This window comes from Pseudorca crassidens, chromosome 8 (genome assembly GCF_039906515.1).
Source record: "Pseudorca crassidens isolate mPseCra1 chromosome 8, mPseCra1.hap1, whole genome shotgun sequence".
In the NCBI taxonomy this organism is placed as follows: domain Eukaryota; kingdom Metazoa; phylum Chordata; class Mammalia; order Artiodactyla; family Delphinidae; genus Pseudorca; species Pseudorca crassidens.
Window position 1 is genome coordinate 92,583,277 of NC_090303.1, and position 12,279 is coordinate 92,595,555.

The following is a 12,279-nucleotide window of genomic DNA, read 5'->3' on the forward strand; positions in this document are numbered from 1 at the left end:
ATAATACGGCTTCCCTGGTGGCGCAGTGGTTGAGAGTCCGCCTGTTGATGCTGGGGACACGGGTTCATGCCCCGGTCCGGGAAGATCCCACATGCCACGGAGCGGCTAGGCCCGTAAGCCATGGCCGCTGAGCCTGCGCGTCCGGAGCCTGTGCTCCGCAACGGGAGAGGCCACAACAGTGAGAGGCCTGCGTACCGCAAAAAAAAAAAAAATTATAATAACATTACAAATCAATTTACAAAAATTCAAAACAGTACCTAGAATAAAATTTATATTTTGAGAATATAGCAATAAAAAGGAAATTATTACATACACATATAACATATAAATGAAATTTATTTATGAATGTTTAGATGCATACACTTGAAAGTTACCAAATAGGATAAAAAATACATTAAAAGAATACATGGCATTATCAAGTGGAGCTTACTCAAGAATTTAAGGATGTTTTAGTATCATGAAAACCATGAATATAATCATATTAGGTAACTTAAATGATTAACATTATATGATTATATCAAAAGATACCAATTCCTACCAAAAGCTTCTAATAAACAAGAATAAAGGATGTTATTTCCCTTATTATAATAGAGAATATTTGTTTAAAACCAATAATTAACTTCATATTAAATGAGGAAATATCCAAAAATATCTTATTACAGTTTTATTTAACAAAAAGATATAATAGAAATACATAAGACAAATATTTTTGCAGCTACAATTTTATATTTAAAAAAAAAAAACCAGACAAGCCATCTAATACTGTTAGAACAAAGACAACTCACCTAAAGACAAATATTTTGAAAATCAATAGCATTGTGAAGATAGAGATTCCCATACTTAGTAGCAATACAGATATATTTAGCCAAGAAAGAATTTATGCAATAAGGGATATTCATGACCTAGACAAAAACATGAACAAATTATAATGAAAGAAATCAAGAAATACGTCAATAATGAAGACTTAATTCCTTGATGGAAAGAGTTAGTATCATAAACATAAGTCATAAAGAATTAATTTTAGACCTAGACAATTCAAACCGAAGCATCAAAATGATGTTTACCTTATATAACACATTCCTCAGGGAAAAAAGATCCTTTGAATACTAAAAACATGTGAGGAGAAAGGGAATCAACGAGAGCAATATGATACTGAATCAACAGATTCAAACGCAGAGTTTAATTCATTATACGGCAAAAACTATTTAACTACCAAGTGTTATAATTACCAAAAAAGTAAATAATGTTTTTGCTCAAAGCCGGGGAATAAAAGCATTGCAATGCAATGTACGAAGTGCTAGAGCTTTGAGAACACTAGGAGAGCTGCCTGTCTTGGGGTCAGGAAAGGCTAACCTGACATTTTAAATAATCTAATTTTGCCAGGTTTTGAGGCAGGAGGAGGGAAGGAGTGGCACTTACAGGGAGCATCATTTGCAAATAGAGTCACAAGATAAAACGGCACATCCCCAAAACTGCAAGTAGGTCAATACACGCAATATTGGGCTGCATTTTAAGAACTCAATTAAAAGTCAATATTTTAAGATCAGAAAATTTATCATAAAAATTTCTGGATTTGTGGCTGCTTTTGACAAATTGGATGATACGTCAAATTGGGCCCCGCATTCCCACGTGGAAGCAAGAGGCAGTTGTCCCTTTTAGATGGGACAGTTTGCCACGGCACTTCCTCTCTTCCCCCATTCCTCTCACATCCACCTCACTTTATCCATTTATCTTAACTTTCTAGTCCCTGTAGGGATTTGAGTTTTATGACTTCTATCCTCCGTGATGGGGACCAATGAAGGTTATGGCAGAAAAAAGCAATACGATTAGGTCTGCATTTCAAAAGGTCAACCAGGCAGCAGGGGGAGAGAAGGGTGGTAAGCAGATCAATGACATCCACAAAAGCCTATTATATTAAAAATTACAATGGGGGTACCATCCTTGAAGTGGAACAGGGGTCCATCTCGCACTTCCTACAAAAAACTCTCCCAAGACAGACTTGAAAACCACTGAGTTATGAATCTGTAAATTAAATGCAAGAGGTGATGAGGGTTTAGAAAAAGGCAGTGTGTTGGGGATGGAAAGAAAGGGGTAGAGAGGATAAAAATTTGCAAGATTTTTAAAGTGGAAAATTCTGCAACACGGGGTAACCAATCTGACAGAGGGAATAAGAAGAAAGGAAAAGTATAGGACAATTTGCAGGTTTTTGGCTTAAGTCATTTGGTGCTGACACTCCAAAATAAAGAACAAAAGGAGGAACAAGTCTGGAGGAAAGTCAGTCATTCAATTTAGGGTATTTGGAATTTGTGAAGCCTACAGATGTGCAGCTTCATCTCATAAGCCCTGATAAATTGCCAAAGAAATTCTAATCTGATAACTCTCTAACAGCTGAACCATCAAATTAAAATAAGAGACAGGTATGATTACATAAAATGTTTTTATAGGATGAATACCAATGGAACTAAGATTAAAATGCAATATTATAGAATTGAATAAAATATTGCAACAAAGATTACAAAGGGTCAATAACTTCATATATAAAGGCATAATTATAAGATATATAAAAAGAGGGGCTTCCCTGGTGACACAATGGTTGACAGTCCGCTTGCCGATGCTGGGAACACGGGTTCGTGCCCCAGTGGTCCGGGAAGATCCCACATGCCGCAGAGCGGCTGGGCCCGTGAGCCATGGCCACTGAGCCTGCGCGTCCGGAGCCTGTGCTCCGCAACAGGAGGCCACAGTAGTGAGAGGTCCTCGAACCAACAACAACAACAAAATATATATATATATATATATATATATATATATATAAAAAACACAATAATGTAAAAATCTACTAAGTCTTTTAATGTAAAGAATATGCATTTATACACTATACTGTTTCCATTAAGGATTTAACATGGCTTACAAAAGAAATATAACAGTAAAAGAATAAAACGTAAATAATAATAATAAAATATAAAGATAATTTTTTAATTAGCACCGGAGAAATTGTAACTAAGAAAAAAGAAGCAAATACGCGAAACATAAGAGCTTTCAGAAATACTGTTGTTGGCAACCAAAATGAAGAGCTTAACATAAGTTGTGTGGCTCTTACTGTCCATTAGGAGAAAACACAGCACCTTCTCACTTTAAAAAGGACAGTTCTGCACACCTCCCCCAATGGAAAAGAAAAGTTTTCATGATTAAAAATTTTCTAGCGGGCTTCCCTGGTGGCGCAGTGGTTGAGAGTCCGCCTGCCGATGCAGGGGACGCGGGTTCGTGCCCCGGTCCGGGAGGATCCCACATGCCATGGAGCGGCTGGGCCCGTGAGCCATGGCTGCTGGGCCTGCGCGTCCGGAGCCTGTGCTCCACAATGGGAGAGGCCACAGCAGTGAGAGGCCCGCGTACCGCAAAAAAAAAAAAAGAAATTCTAAATTAAATAAATTTAGCTTGATGAAAAGCTCACTACGTTGGCCCTATTTCTCAAATGTTATTTTATTGCCAGACAGTTAAATTAAAAAAAAAAACAACTTTACACACCAACATTTGTGGCTATTAATACAACAAACACAGGAAAGAATTTCACAAAGCTGCTTCTCTGTGGTACCCCTTGATGAAAACAAGGAAATAAACACCAGGTACAACTAAAAAGAGACAGCTGGGTGGGCAGCGGCAGAGAGAAGGGGAGAAGGGAGAAGTCAGTATGGAATGGGCGAGGTATATAGATTTCTGATGGTCCATCCTGATCACAGAAAGAATGGATACAACTTAGAGGAATGTATGAGCTACGCATCCTTCATACTACAGGAATCTGAGACTTTGGTAAAAGAAATGGAGAGTACACAGAGTGAGGTAGAAATCTCTGGGGAGCACCTGTAAGTTATATACTCTGCAGTGCCGGCCGAGGATGGATCCACGAGAGGTGGATACCGTATCATATACAGTCAACATGCTTTTACGAAAATTAAGGAGCCTATTAAAGGCCAAGTCACATCAGCACAGAGGAGGGCCCCAGCAATTAAGGCATGTACAAACTACACAAAATAAAGACATATGGAAAGAAGACATACGGAAGAATATTAACTTGCATATATATATATATTTTAACCCATGCCCCCTGCAATGGAAGCGCAGAGTCCTAACCACTGGACCGCCAGGGAATTCCCGCATGTATTTTTAAAGAAATGAAAATCAAGAGTATCATTCAGCAACTATACGTGAAGCAAAAGTAAAGAATAACGTAAAAACTTAATATTGTGTGGATTTTAAGAAAAGAGTTATATTCAAAATTTGTTAGAATCAAAATATCCCAGAATAATGGAACTAGTTAAGCAAACGATGATACATTAGTGTATCTGTGCATGAAAATGATTACACATGATAAATGTGAACAAATATGGAGAGATGGTTATGGAATATTAAGCAAAAAAAAAAAAAGAGCATAAAGTGTATGTAGTCCCTGAATACCACAATGTAAAAACTATGTATATGGGCGTACAGAAAAGCACTTGGCTGGGTCTCAGAACAAGTCCGCAGGAGCCTGCCCCTTTAAGAGCTCTGGCCGGCCAGCCCGGGGAAAGCTCTCAGGAACTGCAGGATTTGCCCAGGACTGACCTCATCTACTCTCAGGTTTTACTCTCCCTTTGCCTGTTCAATGTCTAACCTCATCCTCAACCACGCACCCCCAATTTTATCCTCCCAATCTGGCATTTTCTCCTTCTCCATCTTCTTTAATTCTCACCACAACCTGTGAGGTAGGTATCATTATGGCTGTTATTAATAAACGATTAAATGAGTGAATGGTTACAAATTATATCTCAACAGAAGCTTTGTTTTCAGACCTTCCAATTGGACAACGTTCTTCTTATTTCACTGACGTCCTCTAAGGTTTACCTGCACATGGCTTCTTGGCTGACGCAGCAGGGCCAGAGACCAGAGGACCGGCCTCTGCAGCCCTAGCTACGTGTACTCCTTGTTTCTCAAGGCCCTGGGAATGCTCAGCAGAAGAAGCTGAATTATCTAAAAAGAAGAAGAAAAAGATGAGGTTTCCTGACATACCCCTTTACTCTAAATTTCATTCTACATTGGGATCATCAGCCCAGCTAATCAGATCACCGATAAAACTCCCAACACTTTGTATTTGGAGAGTTCGTGTCTTCCGGAGTAAAATATACATATATATTTATATATCTCAACAGCAAGCAGAAAGTCCCATTTCCTAGCTAGGAGAGACCCACTAAACAAGACCAGATCAAGAGAATAACAGGCCCTACCCACAGTACAGGGCAGAATGTCCCTGCCACCATTTAGGGACACAACTACACAGCCTCTGACACTGGTACATGCAGAACCCTCCCTACCTTCAAACCACCACTCATAGTCGGCCACTACCATCCCAACACAAGAAAATTCCATAGTAAAGCTTAGGGACTCTGACTTTGATGATCTGGTTTTCCTATCAGCAATTCTCCAAAGCCCACCACCCAATGAAACTGATTTTCAGCTATAAGCTGAAAGCATTGTGCTTATAAGCTATAAGCATTATAAGCTATAAGCTATAAGCTATAAGCATTGTGATTTAAGAAAACCAAGCCACACTTTATAGACCTTAAAAAAGGACAGACTATGTGGCAATATGAGAAGATATTTATGATGTTGTAGAACGTGAAAACGAAAGATACTAAACTAATGCAGACTTTGACCACCACTGGACTAGTATTTTCTAGTAACAGGACTGAAGGGCCTATAATTAAATAGTACCAATTATTATGGATTAGAGTGAGTGGAGTCATATGTGATTTTTATTTTTACTCTCTATTTTCCAAATTCTTCTGTAATGTCGTTAAAATTTCCTAAAAATTTAAGAAAAAACTTTAACTCAATTTAATGAAAGAAAGCCATCCCTACATTATCCTTACCTAGATTCTAGTCACTAGCCCACCTCCCTCCTCTTTTCACCTACCAAAGCGGTTAAGACTGTTCTTCCTACTTCCTGACCCCCAACTTACCGAGGAGCTACACTGTTCAAACACTTGGGCAGAGGCTATTAGCTGGCAGCGCTGAAAATAAACTCCATCCCTTCCCTCCTTTGGTTAGAACCACAGCTCCGTATCATAGAATGTTGACTGATGAAGCTTCCCCAAGGACAGAGCGGCAATTAACCTAGGAAGTGCTTTTTCCCCAGACTCACTTGCAGCTCAGCACTACACTGTTGACAGCGTTTTGTCTACCTCTGAGAGTCTCACCTTTATTTTCAAGCATCTTGTGCAGCTTCATGTGCTTGTAGGTAGCAATTATCTGAAAATTAACGACACTTGGAATATTCAATCCTTGGTCCTGCAGCAGCTGCAGGGATGTAGCGTGAATTAGCTGATGAGACCGCTTGCACTTCGGCAGCCTGCACTCTCCCCTGACAAAGGACTTGCACACGTGAAACTTGTTGCATTTATCCTTGAGGTTGCAGTAACCATACAGGGCTTCACCTTTGTTGTAGAGCAAACAGACCTGGTACAGAAGTGAAGCAACACTTAGGACATTCATTTTCACTGTATCTCTTAAGCCAATAAAGGACAGCTTCTCTAAATGGCACCTTCTGATCATCAGTGGCTATTAAAATCATTATGGGGGCTTCCCTGGTGGCGCAGTGGTTGAGAGTCCGCCTGCCGATGCAGGGGACGCGGGTTCGTGCCCCGGTCTAGGAGGATCCCACATGCCGCGGAGCGGCTGGGTCTGTGAGCCATGGCCGCTGAGCCTGCGCGTCCGGAGCCTGTGCTCCGCAACGGGAGAGGCCACAACAGTGAGAGGCCCGCGTACCGCAAAAAAAAAAAAAAAAAAAGTGGGCAGAAGATCTAAATAGACACTTCTCCAAAGAAGACATACAGATGGCCAAGAGACACATGAAAAGATGCTCAACATCACGAATTATTAGAGAAATGCAAATGAAAACTACAATGAAGTATCACCTCATACCTGTCAGAATGGCCATCATCAAAAAGTCTACAAATAAATGCTGGAAAGGGTGTGGAGAAAAGGGAACCCTCCTACACTGTTGGTGGGAATGTAAATTGGTACAATCATTATGGAGAACAGTATGGACACTAAAACTAGAGCTACCATATGATCCAGCAATCCCACTCCTAGGCATATGTCCAGAGAAAACCGTAATTCGAAAAGATACATGCACCCCAGTGTTCATTGCAGCACTATTTACAATAGCCAGGACATGGAAGCAACCTAAATGTCCATCAACAGAGGAATGGATAAAGAAGATGTGGTACATAAATGCAATGCAGTATTACTCAGCCATAAAAAAAAAAGAATGAAATAATGCCATCTGCAGCAACACGGATGGATCCAGAGATTGTCATACTGAGTGAAGTAAGTAAGACAAAGATATCATATGATACTGCTTATATGTGGAATCTAAAAACATGATACAAATGAACTTATTTACAAAACAGAAATAGAGTCACAGATGTAAAAAAAAAAAACAACTTATGGTTACCAGAGGGGAAAGGAGGAGGGATAAATTGGGAGATTGGGATTGACATATACAGACTACTATATATAAAACATAACTAATAAGGACCTACTGCATAGCACAGGGAACTCTACTCAATACTCCGTAATGACCTACATGGGAAAAGAATCTAAAGAAGAGTGGATATATGTGTCTGTAAAACTGATTCACTTTGCTGTACAGCAGAATCTAACACAACATTGTAAATCAACTATACTCCAATAAAAAATTTTTTTAAAGTCATGGTGATATAATATACAGCATAAAGAATATGGTCAATAATACTGTAATAACTTTGTATGCAGACAGATGATTATTAGACTTACCATGGTGATCATTCCATATGTATTTAAACGTCACACATATGAAACCAACATAATACTGCACATCAATTATACTTCAATCAGTAAGCCAAAACACGGTATGCTGCCTGTGATTGTGATGCCAATTTTCTAAAATGAACCCATAATTTTAGTGCAATTCCTACCTCCCCCAAAGAATTCCTATAAAATAGTTTTAGGAATTTGAATGATTCCAAAGCTCATCTGAAAAAGGAAAGAAGTGAGAATCAATTAATGAAAAAAAGAAACAGGAAGCCAGAACAGTTTTTTGAAAAATATAAGCATTAAAATAAAAATGTAAAAAAACTCACAAAATGAGTGTAAGTTAAGGCTTCTACAAGACAGTATTAAGCACATATGGTCTTAATTGCTCAGCTCTAGTAAATCTTGAAGCAATAGATTATTCTGACTTGGGGGCTAGGTCTAGGATCTGTTTTCTTTGATCTCCTGTACATTCTGGAACCAGTATCACACAGTTTAATGAAAGTAGTTTATATTTTAAGATATGATGGTTTGAGTCTCTATGCCCAGTTTATTATAAAAGGATATATAACTCAGGAATAGTTGGATGGAAGAGATGCATAGGGCAAGGTATGTGGGAAAGGGTGTGGAGCTTCCATGCTTTATCTGGGCGCCACTCTCCCGGCACCTCCACATGTTCACCAACCTGGAAGCTCTCCTAAAGCCATCCTTTTGGGTTTTTTATGGAGGCTTCATTACATAGGCATGATTGTTTAAATCACGGGCCATTGGTAATTGAACTCAATCTCTAGGCCCTTTTCCCTCCCAGGAGGTGGGAGTGGGACTGAAAGTTCCAACCTTCTAATCACATGACTGGTTATTAGGGAAACCAGCTCCCATCCCTAGGTTACCTAGAGGCTTTCCAAAAGTCACCACATGAACATAACAAAAGTCACTTTTTATCGCTCTCACGTTTGAAATGTACACACTGTTATATTTAAAATGGATAACCAGGGACTTCCCTGGTAGTGCAGAGGTTAAGAATCCGCCTGCCAACGGGACATGGGTTCGAGCCCTGGTGCGGGCAGATCCCACATGCCACGGAGCAACTAAGCCTGTGTACCACAACTACTGAAGCCCGCACACCACAAATACTGAGCCCAGGTGCTGCAACTACTGAAGCCCGCGCACCTAGAGCCTGTGCTCTGCAACAGGAGAAGCCATTGCAGTGAGAAGCCCGCTCACCGCAACGAAGAGCAGCCCCTGCTCACCACAACTAGAGAAAGCCCACGCGCAGCAACGAAGACCCAACACAGCCAGAAATTAATAAGTAAATAAATTAATTAATTTTTAAAAAAAGTAAAATGGATAACCAACAAGGACCTACTGTATAGCACAGGAAACTCTGCTCAATATTATGTAACAACCTAAATGGGAAAACAATATGAAAAAAATAGATACATGTATATGTATAATTGAATCACTCTGCTGTACACCTGAAACTATCACTACATTGTTAATCAACTATAATCCAATATAAAATAAAAAGTTAAAAAAAAATTTAGGAAATTCCAAGGGTCTTAGGAACTCTGTGCCAGGGGCAGAGACAAAGACCAAATATGTATTTCTTATTATAAATCACAATATCACAATACTTGCCCCTTATTGATTTTTTATGTGTACTGTACCTATACTACATACTGAATCTTTAGGAGTGTGGCAGAAAGGAATCACCAGGCATTCTCACACACGAGACGTGAGGTACCACTCCTGCCTCATCCACTGTGCTTGTCCAAGGTCCCTGCTGCCTAAGTGGCCGTGTTTTGTGCCACATGCCACACACCTCCAGTTCCAGATGATTAGACCGAAGGCAGGCTCCTATCTTAAATGCAGCTAACCCATCAACTGCTCACAGAACACTGACATAGTCTAGTATGACAAGATGAGGCTGGACCCAGGGTACTCGGGTAGAAGCCATAAAGAAAAAAATGCATTAAGTTTAACAACCGAAAAATGTTAAGCTTCTATAAGTCAAAAAAACTCATCAACACTAAAGGTAAACAGAAGTTGCACTGCCCCTTCTCTCTGAGACAAAACAGACCGCCCCCCCCCCCCCGCCCCCCTATAGCTGCCGCATCCTCCTCTCCCTTCCTGCCAAGATCTCTCGTAATACTTCCTTTGGGGATTCCAACCCTTCCGTTTAAAAAATTCTTTGTGTATAGCTAAACAGATGCAAATGTGCTAATTCTGCCATTATAGCAGTTATAATGGGTACCTTTGGAACAACATAATGTAGTTCCAAAACAATTCAAATTAATATCTAAAGCCCCCAAAAAGTAAATGGGGGGGATATTTGTAACAAATGTGACCAAAAAAGGGATCTGTATCGTTAAAGACATCTTATGAATTAACAGGAAAAGACAAACGCCTGGATAGAAAAGTCAACAAAAGTATAAACAGGTAATTCACAGAACACAGGCTTCATAATCAGACAAAACTAAATTCAAATCTGCCATTTTCTATGTGACCCTGGGCAAGTTATTTAATCGAGCCTCAGTTGCCTCCCCTGTAAAATGGGGACAGGCATACCTCACTCATAGGCTATTATTAATCAGCTAAGGTATACAAATTACTCAGCATTCAGTAAGAACTCAAAAAAAACAGTAGCCATTATTATTATTTCTATACCACACTTCTTGTGTATAAAAGCCCAATAAAATCATAGACTGCAGAAAGGCCAGCACTGTATCATACCCACCCCCCCTTCCCCTCAGGCTGTCCTCTGTAAGCAGATTGTTGATGTTCTCCCCTGACTTTTTTCAAGGTGCAGACAATATGAGGGTGACTCCTTAGTGACTCACCTCTGGTAAAAGGCAGGGGTCATTCTGCAAAAGAAGGATCCGAAGCTGGGCCTCATTGAGACCAAACAGTCCCTGGTTTTTCAGGACTTGGATGTTGACAGGTATGTGGATATCATGAGAAAGGGTGCAGGTAGACCTAGAACACAAAGGTCTAGATCAGAGGCCCAGATGAAGGAGGGGCCAGACTGTCAAATCCCTTCCCTAGGGTCACTTTCAACTTGCAGGTGAAGTTACGCAATTTTCCATGAACCCATGGATACTACAGTCTAATAAGCTCTGATAATAAGAAAGCTGGGATGAAGCAACTCCCCTCCCAGAGCCATTTAATTCTGAATGAGGATGCTTTAAGGCCAAAGGGACCCCTCCCCCAGTCATCTGCCTTGACAGAGGGTGCCCGTGGGTGGGTTCTGCAGAGGACCGCACTGGGCCTTCTCCACCCCAAGCGGCTGCGCACCCCACCATCCACCAACCTTAAACAGAAAGCATGCCTCCTCCCCCCACTCCGCTTTGGGGGGCTAGAGGAAACCGAGGAAGACTGGAGTTAGGAGGCCGCCTCTAACGACCTCTTCCAAATCATCCAGCCCTCAGTTTCCTGGAGCGGGGGAGGCAAACTAAACCGCTCTTTCTAAACCTAGAGAGCACAGACTCGTGTCTGTAAAACTGTGCTCAAGTGGGAAGGGCCGATCTCTGGATAAAGGATCCATGAATCTCATGGGGTCCTCAAATGGCCCCCAAAGGGCCACTGGTGGAAATGAACGCAAAAGTCCCAACCTGTTTATTCCGGCCGTGCTGTGGAAGATCTCGGGGGGCGGGGGGGGAAAGAAGCTGCAATGTGGGGCGGGGGAAGCTGTTGAGAAGTCCAAGTCCCGACGATCTTCCGCCTCATTCCGCAGCTGGGAGCGCGGGGAGGCCTCCCAGCGAAGGACCCTGAGAGGCCCCTTCCCGGGGCTTTCCTTCCGCCCTTCCGGAGGGGGGCGTCAGGCCCGGACCAACGACCCCTTTTCTTACTGCTTAGCTGGGTCCCGCTTCCGGCTGGCCAGGCCAGGCCCGCGGCCCGTGCGCCCTGACCGCCGCGTCCCGCCCGCCGCCCCGACCCGTCCGCAGCCTCACCAGCAGTCGCGGTTCGGGCACTTGCCCATCATGTGGCGGCGGCAGAGGTGCAGCTGGTCGCAGGCCTGGCACTCGCCGCGCTGGTAGCGAGCGCAGAGGCGCGCGGAGGACACAGCCACAACCCGCCAGGCCGAGGGGCCGCCGCCGCCGCCCGCGCAGCCCTCGCCGGCCGCCACCTCGGCCTCGGCGTCCCACGGGTCCTCCCGCACCTCCACCTCCTGCAGCAGGAAGCGGTCGGGCCCGGCCTGGCGCAGCACGTCTCGCAGCCGGGCCTCCGAGAGCTCCACGTGGCCGCGCAGATCCTGCAGGAACATGCGGCCGCCGTGGGCGCACAGCACCTTGGTGAGGAACGAGCATACCGTGGGCTCCGCCATGGTCGCGGCCCGGCTCCTTGTGCGGAAATCCGAGGCGGGCAGACTCCTCCCAGTCACGTCCACGACTACAAACCCCGTTCCCGGGGCGGGCCGGGGGGAGGGTGGGCGAGGGGCGGCCGCCCGCGGGCCGC

General features: G+C 42.8%; 1 protein-coding gene across 3 annotated transcripts; it reads right to left on the minus strand.

Moving 5' to 3' along the window:
* Positions 1-318: 318 nt before the first annotated feature.
* On the minus strand, positions 319-12,279 carry ZC3HAV1L (zinc finger CCCH-type containing, antiviral 1 like). Of its 3 annotated transcripts, none has more exons than XM_067747142.1 (5): positions 11,775-12,279; positions 10,665-10,800; positions 6,228-6,486; positions 4,876-5,001; positions 319-2,715 (listed from the first exon to the last, which is right to left on the minus strand). In XM_067747142.1, the coding sequence occupies exons 1-5, from the start codon at positions 12,146-12,148 to the stop codon at positions 2,513-2,515; spliced, it is 1,098 nt and encodes a 365-aa protein (XP_067603243.1). In that variant the 5' UTR covers positions 12,149-12,279; the 3' UTR covers positions 319-2,512. The 3 variants fall into 3 exon arrangements, with proteins under 3 accessions (XP_067603243.1, XP_067603245.1, XP_067603244.1); XM_067747144.1 differs by having other exon boundaries at positions 2,586-2,715; positions 4,824-5,001; positions 11,775-12,271; XM_067747143.1 differs by lacking the exon at positions 319-2,715 and having other exon boundaries at positions 4,084-5,001; positions 11,775-12,268.

Excerpts from the sequence above, each read along its gene's own strand:
- ZC3HAV1L (XM_067747142.1), bottom strand. The coding sequence starts at position 12,148 with ATGGCGGAGCCCACGGTATGCTCGTTCCTCACCAAGGTGCTGTGCGCC. Across the intron at positions 10,801-11,774 it reads TGCCCGAACCGCGACTGCTG|GTCTACCTGCACCCTTTCTC; the intron begins GTGAGGCTGCGG and ends TTTGTGTTCTAG. Across the intron at positions 6,487-10,664 it reads ACCCCTGCCTTTTACCAGAG|GTCTGTTTGCTCTACAACAA; the intron begins GTGAGTCACTAA and ends CTTCTGTACCAG.